The sequence below is a fragment of the Hyperolius riggenbachi genome, chromosome 7 (genome assembly GCF_040937935.1).
Source record: "Hyperolius riggenbachi isolate aHypRig1 chromosome 7, aHypRig1.pri, whole genome shotgun sequence".
Taxonomy (NCBI): domain Eukaryota; kingdom Metazoa; phylum Chordata; class Amphibia; order Anura; family Hyperoliidae; genus Hyperolius; species Hyperolius riggenbachi.
In genome coordinates this window covers 269,466,989-269,485,937 of record NC_090652.1, presented here as the reverse complement: position 1 = coordinate 269,485,937, position 18,949 = coordinate 269,466,989, and the positions used below count along the sequence as shown (strand labels likewise).

Genomic DNA, 18,949 nt, shown 5'->3' with positions numbered 1-18,949 from the left:
AACCAACGGCTGAGCCTGCGGGAACATAACCATCCTCGCTCGGTGTGCCAGGTCTGTTGGTGCTGATGCTGGTCGGTCACTCTCCTTGATTAGTTGTGAGGACTAAAGGTCTTCGTTGTTTGGACAGCAGCAGGTCAGCCAGGGAGTCGGACGTGCGCACTGGTGGAAGGGCCCTTGATGATACTACTAAATCAGGGGTCAGGAACCTTTTTGGCTGAGAGAGCCATAAACGCCACATATTTAAAATGTAATTCTGTTAGAGCCATACAATATGTTTCAAACAGGGACAGTGCGCATGCGCAGCAGAGGGCCATGTTGCCCCGTTGATGTGTATACAGTTTTGCCAGACAGCAGAAGTGTCAGAAGTGTCAGACACATCTTCAGCTTCTCTTGGGTTTCAGCAACATCAGCAATTTCCCTGAGAGCCAGACAGGAGAAATACCGACTAACAGCTTGTACAATTAGCTAGCTGACTTGGGGGTTGATTCACTTTGTAGGACGAGAGCCCCACACTTTGGCCCAATAGGCTGCCTGCCAAGTGACAGGCAGCCTATTGGGCCAATCAAAGTGCAGGAATCTCGACCTAAAAAGTCACTGGACCTGACAGTGTCCAGAGTGGAAAAATTGGAGCAGCCGTTCGTTTTGGGTATCGTGAGTAAGTTAGTAGTGCACGCTACAGCAGTAGCGTGTTTACTTTGAAAAATGTATTTGTGCTTCCACACTAAGCTGCACTGCTTGAGCAGTGTAGCTTAGTAAATCAACCCCTACTGATTTGTATGTGAGCCAGATGTAGCCATCAAAAGAGCCACATGTGGCCCCCGAGCCATACATTCCCTACCCTGCACTAGATGTTGTATATTTAAGAAGCATCATTTCTTACCTTCTCAGAAAGACAAACCATTATTTAATGGAAAAAGTATTGTTTATTCATGCATGTTAGACAACACGCCTAAAAACGTTTTTACGGGCGCTCACATTCGTGACCAAAAGCTCTACAAGTACTTGTAGTGACCTGAGGAAGCAGGACAAAGCCTGTGAAACATGTTGTCTACCGTGCATGTATAAACATTACTTTTTCCATTAAATAATTGTTTGTCCTTCTGAGAAGGTAAGAAATTACGCTTCTCAAATATACAACATCTAGTAGTTTCATATCATCAAGGGAGCCTCCACCAGTGTTTTTTTACATGGTCTGTGCAATTCATGGAGAAAGATCTGGGATAAAACTAGAGCAGACCATTCTGAAGAAACCAACACAAACAAGAATAGAACATACTGTAGTTCTGCAAAGTGAAACTGCTAGCTAGAGATTGTCCATTATCAAGCTGCATGAATTTACATAATCTTGAATTATTTGCATGCCTTTAACCATCCCTCCTGCTAGCCACTATGCTGACCAATGTTACAGGACATCTCCAGAGACAAATCTAGAATGTTCCACCTAATAACTCCCTATGTACTCAGCTGTTTCCTTATTTTTAATCCACAGTTCTAATAAAGATCTGGCGACCGCAAGTGTATGGTTCCCTCCTTACCCCTGTGGAAAGAATGAATGAAGTTTTTATAATTAATTGTGTGTATATCCTTTATATTCCCCACGTGGCTATAAGAACCATATTAATGTAATCAGACCAGTGTGCTAGAGTTACACTTTAATAATATGACTGTAAATATTGCCTTAAGAGTTATCACAATATTACTGACTAAATGTATCTTTTTGAGCTATTTACTGTGCACAGCTTATTATGCCTCTGCAGTGGAATTCCAGCCTTTCAGAGGACAAGAGAGGAATCTAAAAAAGGCGGTTTAAACCAGATTTCCAGAGGCGGATTTATCCTTGCTGGTCACTGACTAGAGGTCGAAACGCAACTTCATGTACCAGGACTACCGTTTCATTTCCAGTAAAATGAAACCCAGCCTAAAGTGAAACTTAAATTGACAGGAAGTCTCTTGAAGGACACAGGTGATCCCACCCAACGAGGAAGTCCAAGTCTCCTTCAGATACTGCTGATTGGACTCATAGAATAAAAGACTGCCTGGAGGGAGGAATATGTTAGCATATTAACTGGGGTATAAAGATCAGCAGCGTGAGGAAGTCCTCACTTTTTCTGGCTAAGTGAAGCTGTAAGTTAGCTTGCGGTTTCTGTATGCTGGCACATGAAAAAGTCCTCAGCTGAGTAAATAAAGATTTCTACTTTCATTAACAAATATGGAGAACGTCTCGTTGTGGTAATTATTTCTTTTAACACCCCTCATCCCAGAAGCCGCACTGATGTTGTCCCTTCCCCCTTATCCATAGAACAGTACACATCTCATGAGAGTTTGAGTCCCGATGTGTACGCATGTATCTTGGGTGGAGCTTTTAGAACATGCTAATATCTACATTCTACTACTTGTACCAGGTATTAAAGAGCAAAACATTACTGGAAAATGTTGCAAGGAAAACTTACACTTTCTTTCGCACGCAACATTTCACATGCTATGCGCGGTTTTCAGCGTTACAATGTGCGCATTTTTTCATAATACCTAATGATTAATTAGGAAATCCCTGTGTGTGTGTGTGAAAGGATGCTGCAGGTTGTACTCTCCCCCAGCCAAAAAAACGCAGTAGAACAACACGTTCATTGATTTACATGCGCGGTCAGTTCTAAACCTGACACACGTGTGCGTACGTATGGTAAGTTGCGGAGCATTAAGGACTATTAAAATTCATTTGTACATCTTTTCATCCATCCGAAGCTAAAATGTAGAATCAATTATTATTAATTTATAAAGTGCCAACATATTCCATTTACCACTCACCGCAGTGGCAAGTAGAGCTAGTCAATGACATGCAAATTCATGCAGCTTGGACCACATGCTGCTCAGGCAAGCTGCATGAAAACATTGCATTTACCTGGAATTATTTGCATGTCATCAGCCAATCCCAGTAGATTAGTTGCAGGATTTGCAGGAGAGCCAAGCAATTTGCATTATTTAAAAGGGAATAAATACAGTACAGGTAGTCCCCGACTTAGGAACGACCCGCCGATACGAACGGCATGGATTCTGTGTCTCCATGGGAACAAGTCAAAAAATGTTTTCAAATTGGACTTGTAGTTTTTTGAGAAAATCAATTATAAAAAATTCAAAGAAAAATGGCCTGTAAACTTGTATAAGCAGGTACAGAGGGCAGAGGTGACACAGAGGGGGGACAATGGAGTCACAGATGAGGTACAGGGGACAGAGATGGCCCAATGTTCCAACTTAAAAAGGGATTCAGGTTAAGAACGAACCTACAGTCCCTATCTCATTCAGTCCCTATCTCATTTGTTAACCAGGGACTACAGCCACCATGTCCCTCTCGCTTTAGGTGTCCTTAAAGCATAGATACACAAACAATGTAAGAAGAGAGTGTATAGAAGCCTTACCTGTGATATTTCAGCAATGGTACATTCCACAACACCAAAGTCCCATCAGCAGCACCAGACACTAGGTACATGGAGTTGGGGGAGAAGCGGCATACCCTCACTGGACTGCAGCTCGGCTGCTCCAGAGAAGCCAGAATCTGCCCACTGCAAACATTCCACAGAATAGTTCTGCCATCTGTGGAACATGAAGCCAGCACAGTCTGATTGGGGGAAAAGCAGCAGCAATGGACAGCGTAGGTGTGTCCACGGAGGGGGGAAAAGGCCACCTCTTCATAGTCCGATAATGAATACACTCTGATAGTTTTATCCAAGGAGCAGGTGGCCAGCAGAGAGTCCGAGAAGGCACAACAGTTTACGTCATCTATGTGATGGGACAGCGTCCGAATCAACTCCACCATCTTAATCTACCTGGAACAAAAACAGGATTTTATTTAAACAAGCATAATACAGTGGTGTGAAAAACTATTGCCCCCTTCCTGATTTCTTATTCTTTTGCATGTTTGTCACACTTAAATGTTTCTGCTCATCAAAAAACGTTAACCATTAGTTAAAGATAACATAATTGAACACAAAATGCAGTTTTAAATGATGGTTTTTATTATTTAGTGAGGAAAAAAAACTCAAAACCTACATGGCCCCGTGTGAAAAAGAAATTGCCCCCTGAACCTAATAACTGGTTGGGCCACCCTTAGCAGCAATAACTGCAATCAAGCGTTTGCAATAACTTGCAACAAGTCTTTTACAGTGCTCTGGAGGAATTTTGGCCCACTCATCTTTGCAGAATTGTTGTAATTCAGCTTTATTTGAGGGTTTACTAGCATGAACCGCCTTTTTAAGGTCATGCCACAACATCTCAATAGGATTCAGGTCAGGGCTTTGACTAGGCCACTCCAAAGTCTTCATTTTGTTTTTCTTCAGCCATTCAGAGGTGGATTTGCTGGTGTCTTTTGGGTCATTGTCCTGCTGCAGCACCCAAGATCGCTTCAGCTTGAGTTGACGAACAGATGGCCGGACATTCTCCTTCAGGATTTTTTGGTAGACAGTAGAATTCATGGTTCCATCACAGCAAGCCTTCCAGGTCCTGAAGCAGCAAAACAACCCCAGACCATCACACTACCACCACCATATTTTACTGTTGGTATGATGTTCTTTTGCTGAAATGCTGTGTTACTTCTACGACAGATTTAACAGGACACGCACCTTCCAAAAAGTTCAACTTTTGTCTCGGCGGTCCACAAGGTATTTTCTCACAAGTCTTGGCAATCATTGAGATGTTTTTTTAGCAAAATTGAGACGAGCCTTAATGTTCCTTTTGCTTAAAAGTGGTTTGCGCCTTGGATATCTGCCATTCAGGCCGTTTTTGCCCAGTCTCTTTCTTATGGTGGAGTCGTGAACACTGACCTTAATTGAGGCAAGTGAGGCCTGCAGTTCTTTAGATGTTGTCCTGGGGTCTTTTGTGGCCTCTCGGATGAGTTTTCTCTGCGCTCTTGGGGTAATTTTGGTCAGCCAGCCACTCCTGGGAAGGTTCATCACTGTTCCATGTTTTTGCCATTTGTGGATAATGGCTCTCACTGTGGTTCGCTGGAGTCCCAAAGCTTTAGAAATGGCTTTATAACCTTTACCAGACTGATAGATCTCAATTACAGGCGTACATTTGAATACGGCGCTGGTAGACTTGGGCGCAGGATCCAGCTGTTAAATGGCTGGTCCTGCTTCTGCACAAGTCCGGGGCGTTTTAATTACTATTCCCCCTCCAGGCCGACATGGATAGTGGGGGAATGAAATAATTCGGCTTCCAGCGATTGCTGGAGGCCGAATTATTGTGTTTTTTAAACAACTTCGGCTCCGTCTTCTGACGGAGCCGACCTTCCTCACTGAGCGCCGCTATAGACTGATTCCCATTACAGTCTATGGCGGCGCTGGCTGCGCCCAAAGCTAGCAGCGCTGAAAAGCACTGCTCCGAATTACAGTACTTTTGTTCTCATTTGTTCCTGAATTTCTTTGGATCTTGGCATGATGTCTAACTTTTGAGGTGCTTTTGGTCTTCTTCTCTGTGTCAGATAGCTCCTATTTAAGTGATTTCTTGATTGAAACAGGTGTGGCAGTAATCAGGCCTGGGGGTGACTACAGAAATTTAACTCAGGTGTGATAAACCACAGTTAAGTTATTTTTTAACAAGGGGGGCAATCACTTTTTCACACAGGGCCATGTAGGTTTTGAGTTTTTTTTCCTCACTAAATAATAAAAACCATCATTTAAAACTGCATTTTGTGTTCAATTATGTTATCTTTGACTAATAGTTAACGGTTTTTGATGAGCAGAAACATTTAAGTGTGACAAACATGCAAAAGAATAAGAAATCAGGAAGGGGGCAAATAGTTTTTTACACCACTGTATATACAGAATAGATATAGAAAAAAAATAAAGGGTGTGTGTGTGTGTGTGTGTGTGTGTGTGTGTGTGTGTGTGTGTGTGTGTGTGTGTGTGTGTGTGTGTGTGTGTGTGTGTGTGTGTGTGTGTGTGTGTGTGTGTGTGTGTGTGTGTGTGTGTGTGTGTGTGTGTGTGTGTGTGTGTGTGTGTGTGTGTGTGTGTGTGTGTGTGTGTGTGTGTGTGTGTGTGTGTGTGTGTGTGTGTGTGTGTGTGTGTGTGTGTGTGTGTGTGTGTGTCTCTCTCACAGGGACAGCCGTTGTTCGGACGGGAGCAGGACAGCCAGGGGGTTGGGCGGGCGTGCACATGCGCACTGATAGGTGGCGGTGGTGACAGACAAGGTCCCTAGTACATTATAATGACATATAGTAACAAGAAAACGTATGTGAACTCTAATCCTGACAGGTACATCTGATAGGATAGAACTCACAGGATTTCTGAGTGACCCAAACCTTACTAGTATCAGACCTCTGGAGTTGGGATCAGATGGGACCAGCTGAGTCATGGGGGAAAAAATGTGTACATTTCTAACATAATAAGCAAAAAAAAAAGACAGTGAATGTTGGTGAAAACAGAGGTGTTAAGTGTAGATCTTAAAGTATGGCTGAACTGAGGGATACAGTGGCTATTTCTTGTTAAACTATACCAGTACCCTGGCAGTGCTGCACTTGGGCTCCAGTAGTATCTGAATCACACACCTGAAACAAGCATGTGGTTGATCAAATCAGACTTCAGTCAGAAACATGTGATTTGCATGCTTGTTCAGGGTCTATGGCTAATGCTACATACACACTTGAGATAAAAGTCTTTGGAAAAGGCAAGATCACAGACCAATTTTACCCCCTTCCATGTAGTATGAGAGCCATACTCTACACAGTCTATTCTATGGAGTTGCACTCCCCATCAGACAGAAATCTTTGCAAGATGCCTGCACACAAAGATGCTGTACACATTCAACAGATCAGTATCTGCAAAAGATCCGTTCCTGCAAAATGCATTCAAAGTCTATGATATCTGCAGATCTAAATATACACCTTGTTTAACAGACATTCATCTGCATATCTGACAATCATCTGCAGATCTGAAGATCCATCCTGGTGGATCTGATCTACAGATGAATGTCTGTTAAACAAGGTGTGTATGATGATCTGCAGATATCATAGACTATGAATGCATTTTGCAGGAATGGATCTTTTGCAGGAACGGATTTGTTGCAGATACTGATCTTTTGAATGTGTACAGCAACTGTGTGTGCAGCATCTTGCAAAGATTTGTCTGATGGGGAGTGCAGCTCCATAGAACAGACTGTGTAGGTATGGCTCTCATACTACATGGAATGGGATAAAATTAGTCTTTGATTTTGCCTTTTCCAAAGACTTTTATCTCAAGTGTGTATGTAGCCTAAAGGGGCCCATACACTCAGCCGATTTTCTGGCCGACCGATCGATCCCGATCGATCGATCGATTGATCGTTTGCAAATCGGTTGGCCAATCGACCGATCGACGGCCGATTTCGATCAATTTCGATGGATTTCCATCGAACTGGCAGGGTGGAAAATTTAGGTCGATCTGATGAGATTGCTTATCTGTTTGCATTGGCCTTAATGGAAATCTGATGGCAAAAAAATGCCATCAGATCGAATTTCAATAGATTTCAAACTGACATCTATTGGAATTCTATCCTGGTAAAAAATGTTCTAAAAACGCATCAGATAGATCATCAGATGCATTTCTTATCTATCTGCTGCCAATCTGACGAGTGTATGGGCACCTTTAGAGTACTAAGGATCAGCAGGACAGCCAGGCCATTGTTTAAAATGTAGTAAGTATGTCAGCATCCATATCCCCCTCAGTTCATGTGTCCTTTGAAGTACACCTGAATTGAGATATGGAGGCTGCTATATTTTATTTCAAACACTGCAGATTCCCTGGCTGTCCCGTTGAGCAGGTTTCTAATACTCTTAGCCATAGACCCTGAAAAAGCATGTGGATCAGCTGTTTCTGACAGAAGTCTGACTGGATTAGCTGCATGCTTGTTTCATGTGAGTGATTCAGACACTACTGGAGCCAAGAGATTAGCAGGGCAGCCAGGCAACTTATTATTTAAAAGTAAAGCAATATGGCAGTCTCCATATACCACTCAGTTGAGGTATACTTTAAAGAGGAACTGTTATTTTTTTCAATATTTCTTTATAAATGATCTAGCCAGCGTTTACCTTGCCTGTAAAATCTTTCCTACCCTGATTTACATTCTGACATTTATCACTGGTGGTTAGGGCTGCACGTTCAATCCTTTTATACTACACTGGCTGCCCAGCTTCAGTACTTCCTTTGTAGCGCGGCCGTAAAGATTGTTACATTGCTCATTTCAATTAAACTTTGTTTTTAAGTTAACAATCATATATTTGTATCTATTGTAACTCCATGTCAGTGGTTTTTTCTTTATTTTATATAAATATGTACGCAACATTTCCTTCTGATCGTTCTTTTCTGCGAGAACGATCGTTAAAATGTGTATGATGATCGCTGCATCCCATCATTGCATTCCTATCTTTCCAATATCGTTCGTCTGGTAACTATCGTTCCTTGCAAACGATAGTTATCGCAAGTGTGTACGTAGCATAAGTTTCTTTTTAAAGGACTACTGTGGGGAAGGGGAGGGGGAGCTTTAAAGTTGGAGATTCCGGAAGTGAACAGGGGGCAGAGACCGGAGCATCGGTGAGTGGCTGCGCGGGCACAGGATGTCTGCGAACGACCATTAGAAGCCCCAGGTAAGTTCAACTCTTCCCCCTCCCACAGTACTCCTTTAAGTTCTGTTACTGACTGGAATCCAGCTTCACATTACATACAGATTTTCACCATCAGTTCAGCCCTGTGTGGTGTGTGTACAGAGAGTGCATTTTTATATGTCAGCAGAAAAGAAAAAAAAAAAGAAGCTTTGGGAACATTTGATTCACAGGGAAGTCGGGTAATGCTTTCCCAGCAGTAAAAGGACAATGCTGTCATTAGCGATGTTTGACATTGCTGTATTCCACAAAGGAGACAACCGTATTGACACTATACCCAAGCGTCTATGCAGATGAGGCTGGCTTGCCTGAATATACATTCATTATTGGGTTATTTATATCCAGAAATGTTAATTTCTGTGGGATTCATCACTTAGCATTTCACAATGCATTCATGCGGGATTAGCAAAGGTCACATAGAAAGCATTAGAGTCACTTTGGGCCTGAATTACTGAAGTTCTTTCAGGGTGGAGAACATGAGTGAACCATCTGGGTCTGGGGTAATTATTGCCCAATTCTAAGAATACATTATTTTCAAACTACGGTAACATAATAATATTCCTTTCAATGCTCTAAACGCCTCAGTCCTCACATACAGGGGTACTAAACTTCTAGCGGCCACATGACCACACCCTCCCTGCTACCCAAGTTGAGGGCCACAAGCTTTAAAGTATACCTGAGACAGCAGGACATACAAGTTTTATACATACCTGGGGCTTCCTCCAGCCCCCTCCACACCGATCACTCCTACACCGGCATCCTCCACCTCCTGGATCAACCAGTAGAAGCTCCGTTATCATCCAGTGGGCGGCTAGGAGCGTTCTGCGCCTACACAGTACTGCGGAGGCGCAGAACGCTACCAGCTGTGGGAGTGCAACGGGCCGACTGGCCAAGATAACGGAGCTTCTATCGATGGATTCTCTTCTAATGCCAGCTTTAATGGCTTTTCCCCAACTCTGCCTCACATCCAACAACCCCCCCTAAGCACCACCAACCCCAATGATCTAAAACTGCTGTGCCCCATCATCCCCACCATGTTATATGATGTTGCCTTGTAGCGATGGTCAATGAGATGCGAATATTTTCAAGTTCATGCAGGATTATGCACATTTTTATGTAAATATATGCAACTTGAAAACGGATCAATCAAGTTCCACCCAGGTTTAAATTGATTGGTCCATTTTCAAGTTGCACATATTTGCATAAAAATGTGCATAATCCTGCATGAACTCAGACATAATTGCGACTTGCATTGCTCATTCTTATTTGCCTTGCAAACCCCCCACCTACCACCATCAATAGATTACGAAAGATGTAATTGGCTGTAGAGGTCAAGTCACTCTCACCCTCTTCCCAGACTCACTGTTGGAGGCCAGACTACTACGATGATGCAGCAGTCCTCCTCTTAAAGGACAACTGGACAGAGAGCTATGGAGGCTGCCATCTTTATTTCCCTTTAAGCAATACCAGTTACCAGGCTGACCTGCTGATCACCTTCCTCTAATACTTTTAGCCATAGACCCTGAACAAGCATGCAGCAGATCAGGGGTTTCTGACATTGTCAGATCTGACAGGATTAGCTGCATGCTTGTTTCTGGTGTGACCCAGACACTACTACAGCCAAATAGATCAGCAGGACTGCCAGGCAACTGGCATTGTTTAAAAGGAAATAAATATGGAAGCCTCCATATACCTCTCACTACAGTTGTCCTTTAAAGATGGTGACGATTCCCAGAGTGACATCACTGAACTTCATTAAAGAGACTCCGTAACAAAAATTGCATCATGTTTTTTATCATCCTACAAGTTCCAAAAGCTATTCTAATGTGTTCTGGCTTACTGCAGCACTTTGTACTATCACAGTCTCTGTAATAAATCAACGTATCTCTCTCTTGTGAGACTTGTCAGCCTGTGTCTGGAAGGCTGCCAAGTTCTTCGGTGTTGTGGTTCTGCTATGAACTTCCCCTTCCAGGCCCCTCTATGCACACTGCCTGTGTGTTATTTAGATTAGAGCAGCTTCTCTCTTCTCTCTTATCTTTTACAAGCTGGATAAATCGTCCTCTGAGCTGGCTGGGCTTTCACATACTGAAGAATTACAGACAAGGGCAAAGCTGTTTGCAGGAAGAAAAGAGCAGCCTGAAACTTCAGTGCATGAGAGATGCAGGGGGAAAGAAACACACAAATGATCTCTTGAGATTCAAAAGGAGCGCTGTATACAGCCTGCTTGTGTATGGATGTATTTTCTATGTGTGGACATACTGTACATCAACCTACTTCCTGTTTTGGTGGCCATTTTGTTTGTTTATAAACAAACTTTTAAAAACTGTTTTTAACCACTTTTAATGCAGCGGGGAGCGGCAAAATTGTGACAGAGGGTAATAGGAGATGTCCCCTAACGCACTGGTATGTTTACTTTTGTGTGATTTTAACAATACAGATTCTCTTTAAGTTTCTATGAAATTATATCCCCCATGGTTTGAAAGGGGGTGGGGGGGTTTTAGCTAAGCTATTGAAAAAAATGTCTCCTTGAACTGATCAGTTCAGTTTTTAAAAAAAAGACAACACACACACACACACTTCAAGAGTTTTAAAACTTGTCCGGACGCTTCTTTGAGCTTACACAGAACTATGCAGGAGTCCCTGGCAGATGCCAGAATGGCAGTCACACAACTCTCTGCAGAAATGAACAGTACAATGCTTATGTCTAGATCTAGTAGAAAAAAAGGCCCCTGACCTGGGAACAGGTGAAATACAGATTAAAAGAAAAAGTGAACCCAGGACAGACAGAGAGCAAAATGGCTACATACTCCTCGATTTTCAGAGAAGATTATATCACAACTGCTAGAAATCTATGCCCAAAAGTGCCAGTCCAATCATCCAGATGGATCAGATCAGAGAGGGATCTATATTTGTGCCACATTGAATGGTAATCTATTAAATGTATGGGCACCGCACGAGAGAGAGAGAAAGAGAGAACAGCTGAACACAGAAGCTGGATTCAGTGACGTCCTCTGACAACGAGCGTTCCCCAATCCATCTTCCTGCCGGCAGGTAAATGCAATAATACATGATGGGCGTTAACAGGAAGTCAAGTGATCGCAGTACTTTGGGTGAAGTCATCGAGGATCTTAAATGTCCGATCCACCGTGATGGTCGTTACGGCTGTAGATCGCTAAACGTCATTCACTTGATCGCGCGATTGTACCCATGTCGCAGGATCACTTGTCACTCAAAAAATCGCGTAATGAGTACGGGCCTTTAGATAAGTAGAGAAGGGACAGCAATAGACAAAGTGGTAAAATGTGGTTAGATTGGGGGAAGCTCACACATAAGTTACACACAGTATGCTTTCGTGGCCTGAAACCATTGTGATTGTCTCAGATGACCATCTGTAGTTCCCCCAACCTGGTACTCCAGTCTGCCCCCTCTCCTCACCGAACACCACAACCAGCTGCTTGTCTGTACACAGATAGGCACTAAACTATCACCCCAAAGATTTATTTCTGGAGACGTTAATTGTGTGAGTATATAACTTTGGGACATTACCTGTCTTTACATATAAACAGTAAGACGTTACAGGCGCACGTTAGAGCAGCCAGTAACGCAGCCCAACTCACAGTAATGAAAAATCAATGGGCTGTTAACAGTGCCCACATTGCGTTACATTGTAATGCTGCACGTTATTTAAAAGTGCAGCATGCTGTGCGTTCTACATTAGACTGTTTGGTGATGCTCAGTATTGTGTTTTTTATTTTGAGACGGAGAGGAGAGTCCGCTATTGTTAGCCACATGGCTAATTAATATTCACTGCACTGCCATGTAGTGATGGGAAGTTCAGCTCGATTCATTGAAAAGAGCCAGACTTCCTATCTCTACTGTTCAGAATTGATTCATTGAAAAGAGCCGGACTTCCCATTACTAGGTTCAGTCCTGCTGCTCTGAATAGATTCTGAACAGTAGAGATAGGAAGTCCGGCTCTTTTCAATGAATCGATTCATTGAAAAGAGCCGGACTTCCCATCACTTCTGCTGTGTTTTCTTCCTGGAGCGGCCGCTGATTGGCTGGCGGGACCACATGATGCGGAGTGTTCCCGATCACGTGGTCCCCGCAAGGTATGAGACAAAAAAGGGGCACCAACAGCCGCACAACGCGGCTCACTTTGGCGTCCACCTCCAACACCACCATGCGTTGCGTTAGGGGCACGTTATGCGATCTTAACGATCCCCTAAAATGTAACGTCTTGGTGGGAAAGAGGCCTAAAAGAAAAATAAAAAAAATAATCTCTAAATTTATCTTACACGTTATATATGTCTGCTCTGCCACAATACACCATATTTTACCTGAAAACTGTATCAGTACACATGCTACACCTTTTGCCTATTTCTCATTTTTAAAGGACTACGATCAGGAAAAATCGTATCATTTAAAATGCATACATACAAGATATACATTTGAAAAATGCGCTACAAATGACTTTTTCCTATGTTGCGGTCACTTACATTGGGTAATAAAAATCTTGACAGATTCTTCTCCGTATGATCCAAACATGCAGAGATAGAGCAGGCACACCATTGTTGCGGGTGCTTGATAATAGGACATAGGCAGTACCACATAGAACATCCAGGAACAAAGTTTATCAGCACACCAGCTTTTTCAATAGTAGCACACACTTCTTGTGCCAAAATCCACATATATCTGGCAATTGTTTCGGGAGCTTCGCAGGGCCTCCCTTTATCAAGGCACGTGGCATCCGGCCTTGATAAAGGGAGACCCTGCGAGGCTAAGTGTGTGCTACTATTGAAAAAGCTGGTGTGCTGATAAACTTCATTCCTGTATCTCCTTATGGGATATTCTAAGGAATCTTTTCCACGGACATCTTAACTGCTCGTTTCTCTGCCACACATGACTGTTATTTGGGTGCAATTAAAATTCAGCCGAATGGCAGCGGTTGTATCACCATATGTGTTAAGGGCTGACACGCGGCGGCATTACCATGCAGTGAAAATCGTCTCATGTCGTTTCTGAGCATGGCAACCGCCGTGGTCAGATGCAACTCCATGGGGGCGGGGGCGAAGTGCCAGTTTCCCTACGCCGAGCATTAGCAAGGGACTAGCCAGTGGACGGGAGCAGCTTACAGGCAGTGAATTCACCACGTCAGAAGTTAAAGGACTTAGGGCCAGCGCACACATCAAAAAACTATAGCGAGATCACAAACATCACTGTTTGAAGTGATTTTTCAGATCGATTGTAGGCATGTGCCTGGCGATTTTCTACCCATGTCTAGCGATTTTTGGAGTGTTTGGTGTAAGCAATTTTTTATCTTGTATTCCAGTAGAGCTGGTACTGAACAACTTCTGTAATAGTAATAAAATATTGCTCTGATCTAGCGCTTTTCCACTTTCCTATACTTAACATTGAGGCTTAATTGCCTCAGAAATCAGCAGAAATGCTGCATGACAAGCATTTGCGTTTAGCAGAAAATCACATCACATGGTGTGATCCATCCCATTCAAATACATCAGCCAATCGCTTTTCAAAGTGCTCAGAAGCGCTCTTGAGGCTTGATTCAATAAGATAAATAGCATGCCTTATCAGAGTAGCATAGCGAGCGCTACGAACCCGCAGGGGCTCAGGGCAGGATGAGTGGAGCTCTACTGATTGCCAATTAACAAGCATAAGTTCGCTATTCTACTCTGATAAGGTGTGTTAACTTTGATAAGGCATGCCATTTGTCTTAAGCCCACTCTACACCATGCAATTCCGTGTGCAATCGATCGAATTCCACTGGATCGATTCAACAAGACATGTCCGATCGGTATTCGATTGGTAGCGTGGTCGATTTTCCATTGATAACTATGCAAAATCGCCCACACTACTGATCGAATCCTGATCGGACATGGCGGATTTAATCGGTCCAATCTAATTTGATCAATCGCACGCAGAATTGCATGGTGTAGAGGGGGCTTTAGTGAATCAAGCCCTTGGTGGGCACCAGCCCTCAGTGAGCATTTTGGCCATGTAAAGGATTGTGAAGGCACAGCAAAAACTAATCTGTACAATTCATGTGTAAACTTCTTCATTCAAATGAACTTTGCCCAGTGCCTGATAATTCTAGAGATTCATTTTTTCCATGACACCTCCTTACTGCTGCAGCATGAATGTATACATCAGATGATCCAGACACACACACACTTGACCTGATATCCTGAAAAGTTAATAGAAGGCAAAACACTTCTGACTGAGGAAACCGTGCCGTTAAGGTTTTAAGGCCCCATTCACATCTAAAATCGCAAAACGCTAGCAATTACCACTGGCGTTTTGCAGGAGTGATTTTCCGCGATTAGCACAGAAAAAAATAAATCACTGGAGAAAGTAGCGTTTTGGGAGCAAACGCGATTAGCGGTTCTATACATGATAATCACAATCGCTCCAGAATCACCGCCAAAACGCTGCATGTAACGTTTTTTGCGATTATCGCCTGCAATCGCGGCAGTGAGAAAACTGCCATAGGATAACAACTGCTAAGCGGTTTTAAAAACCCGCTAGCGGTTTGTGGTGAGCGGGAATCGCACGATTCCCGCTCAGATGTGAACGGGGCCTAAGGCCTGTTTCCACTACACGCAGATTCTGGATGCAGAAAAACTGACTCCAATGAATGTCTATGGGCCTGTTTCCACTAAACGCGATTTTTTCTGATGCAGATTTCCCATAGGCATTCATTGGAGTTTTCTGCATCCAGAATCCACGTGTAGTGGAAATAGGCCCTTAGGGCTGAAAAGTTTGAAGGATCATTACTTGTGTTTGTTTTGCATTTTAATACTAATGGGAAGATACTTCCCTAAGGAGAAGAAACGGCTCTGGGTCCTATGCAGTGTTCCCCAACCCTGTCCTCAGGGCCCACCAACAGAGCATGTTTTGTGGAAATCCACAGAGGTAGTTAATCAGCTCTGCTGAGACACTAATTACCTCACCTGTGCATGTTTTGTGTTTTTTCTGCAAAACGTGTACTGTTGGTGGGCCTTGAGGACAGGGTTGGGGAACTCTGAGCCTTCCCACTCCTCCATTCGAATGCCCCACATGGGAGGCTTCAGGAGCCCCAGTGTCCCCAAAGATGGGCGGCTCTGTACTGCAAATGTATGTGTGTGAGAGGGCATGCTCGTGCATGCACAGTATCGAGTGGCCCGTCTTCGGGAGCACTAGGGCTCCTGAAGACTTCCTACGCCTTTTTGTTAGTGATACACAGTGAGAGTTCCCTCTCACACGTCTAGCCACATGCAGCAACAGTCTGCAAATGGCGCTGGACAAAAGATCCTCTGCCTTTGCCTTCCCCTCTCCTCCCCTTCGCCTTCTCTGCTCAACCATCCCCGCCCCACCCCGAAAAACTATATTTTCCATATACAATATACATACTGTGTCTGCAGCACAGTTTAGAAAGGATTATCCACTGTTAAATCTCCCCGTAGCGCCACTATGCTCCATATACAGGCGCTCATGGGGAGATGTGCAGTAGCCTAGCTAGCTCTCTGATTGGCCCAAATGCTGCCTGTCACAGCAGCGGCTCCGATTGGCCGCGATGGTGGTGCGGGTGGGTGCACACGCTGCTGTGACAGGCAGCATTTGGGCCAATCAGAAAGCTGCTAGGTTACTACACATCTTTACCATGAGCGCCTGTGAACGGAGTATAGCGGCACTACGGGGAGATTTAAGAGCGGATAATCATTTCCAAACTGTGCAGTGGTTCTCCGCCATTTTGTCCGCAGCCCCTGGGGGACCCCCTGACGGGTACTAATGTACCCCCAGGGGTCTGCGGACCCCAGGTTGAGAACCACTGTCATACCCTAATGGCTTCTTAAACTGAAAATAAAATTCTGAGACTTTACTCTGTTACTTGTGTTGTATTTAAGATTAGAACTATACATACAATTATCTTACAAGTTTATTTTCAGTTCATGTGTGCTTTCTATCTAGAAACTGATCACATGACCAAAAGTAATTGACAAGATGCTGATTTTGCCACTTAATTGCAGTTTTGTTGCAAATTTGTTTCTAGCTTGGAAATGAGCCAAGCTACAATTTGGGTTGCCTCATTACTGCACCCAACCAAAAGATGGACTCTCAAGGTTTTCCTCCTGGTGGCATGATTACATTTCAACTGTCCAGATTGGAATGTGGTTGGCACAGTCAGAGTCTGTATGAGATGACTGCAGTTTATAGCACAGGGAGCAAGTGGGTGTGGGAAGCAGTCTAGATATCTTAGTTTTGGACAGCCTTTGTCTCCAGGTGAGTAAACAGATTTTTTTTTAGTTCCCCTCAAGTCATTTAAAGAGAACCCTAGGCAGCATACTGGAATCCTAATAGGCCCCAGAGGCATGTCCTGTGCACAATGACATGCCTCTGGGTCACTATTGCCGCTGCGAGCCCCCCCTGCGCCACACAGCACCCCCTTAAAAGATCGCCATGCTAGCGACAATCTGCTTGTTGCTACCCTGCTTTATTTATGTGAGGCCTGTCAATCAGCCTCCTAGCATCTCCCCCTCGATAACACCCTCCCCACCTGTTAGCTTCCTCCAATAGGATGCCAAGCCGCGACCCAGGAAGTACTCCTGGGTCACGGCTTGGCTTCCTATTGGAGGAAGCTAATAGAGGCGGGGGGGGGGGGGGCGTGTTATCGAGGGGGAGATGCTAGGAGGCTGATTAACAGGCCTCACATAAATAAAGCAGGGTAGCAACAAGCAGATTTTAAGGGGGTGCTGTGCAGCGGCAAAAGTGACCCAGAGGCATGTCATTGTGCACAGGGCATGCCTCTGGGGCCTATTAGGATTCCAGTATGCTGCCTCGGGTTCTCTTTAACCTTCCTGGCGGTAACCCCGAACGTAGTTCGGGGTAAGCCGTGCAGGAGGTTTTCTCCGGCCCTGCTCGGCCGATTTTCTTACTTTTTTTTTTGCTGGACGCAGCTAGCACTTTGTTAGCTGCGCCAGCACACTGATCGCCGCCGCCCCGCGCCCGATTGCCGCTATCCGTTGCGGCGCGCCCCCCCCCCCCAATCAGTGCCAGGCAGCACCGAGGGGTGGATCGGTGACGGTGACGTCATCCCGCCCCGTCCTTTGAACGGGATTTCCTGATCGGAGATCGCGATCGAAGAGGGCGGGCTCGCTACATGATTTAAAAAAAAAAAAAATGCCGCGCTGCCTCCTGGCGGAATTTTTCATACCGCCAGGAGGGTTAAAAGACAACTGAAGTGAGAGGGATATGGAGAATGCCATTTTTATTTCCCTTATTCCTAAGAAAAAAAATGAGATTTACTCACCTGGGGCTTCCCTCAGCCCCCTGCAGCCGATCGGTGCCCTCACCGTGTCTCTCTGATCCTCCCGTCCCCGCCGGCGACCACTTCCGGTTACGCCGTCAGGATCCGACAGGCATGGGAACGCGAGTGATTCTTCGCGTTCCCAGCCAAAATATCGCCCCTTATGCTGCTATTGCTACAGCCCCTGAACAAGCATGCAGCAGATCAGGTGTTTCTGACATTGTTAGATCTGACAAGATTAGCTGCATGCGTGTTTCTGGTGTGATTCACACACTACTGTAGCCCAATAGAGGAACAGGGCTGCCAGGCAACTGGTATTGGTTACAAGGAAATAAATATGGCTGCCTCCACATTCCTCTCACTTCAGTTCCCCTTTAAGAAGTCAATGGTTAGGTTACATTTTCTGATACAAATGCCTATAAAATTATTGCAGCCGGTTTCAAAATCTGAAAAGTTGCAAAAACTTTCACCACACAGGCTAAACGAACTCTACAATATCTATGTATCACTGATACATGCTTACAGCAGTTACTTATTCTATGTATCACTGATGCATGCTTACAGCAGTTACTTATTCTATGTATCACTGATGCATGCTTACAGCAGTTACTTATTCTATGTATCACTGATGCATGCTTACAGCAGTTACTTATTATTGAAATCCTTTCTAAAAACAAGTAGAGAGACTGCTTGCTGCAATATACAGGGAGGAAGGCGAACAGCTCCAAGGCTAATGACGCCAAAATTCTATCAGCTTGCATAAAACGCTGCGACACTAGCACGTCTAACGCTTACAGCTCCACATCTCCTCAAGCTGCTGAGGAACTACAAGACCCAGCGCGCAGCTCCCACACGCCAGCGCGCAAAGACGGCGCACCCCCCCACTGAGGAACCACCGAACTGCAGGGATTCTACCACTACCCAGGAGCGGGCGACACGTCCGCCCTGCGCTCACACTCGTTATTATGGAATCTCTCCCCCCGCGCAGCGTCTCAGGTGGAACAGTCCGAGCCCCTCCATTC

At 44.5% G+C, this 18,949-nt stretch overlaps 1 protein-coding gene across 14 annotated transcripts in view; it reads right to left on the bottom strand.

The window, feature by feature from the left end:
- Positions 1–18,949, bottom strand: part of WDSUB1 (WD repeat, sterile alpha motif and U-box domain containing 1) — a 157,445-nt gene that overhangs the window by 138,363 nt on the left and 133 nt on the right. For 12 of the 14 annotated variants that reach the window (XR_011022851.1, XR_011022849.1, XR_011022847.1 and 9 more), the window contains exon 2: positions 3,411–3,818. Coding sequence is in view for 8 of the 14 variants with exons in the window: in XM_068245719.1 (XP_068101820.1) it covers positions 3,411–3,808 (398 nt within the window). In the remaining 6 variants the exon portion in view is untranslated. Of the gene's footprint in view, positions 1–3,410; positions 3,819–18,722; positions 18,777–18,882; positions 18,905–18,949 lie in introns of those variants that run through there. The other 2 variants (XM_068245714.1, XM_068245713.1) reach the window with 2 other exon arrangements.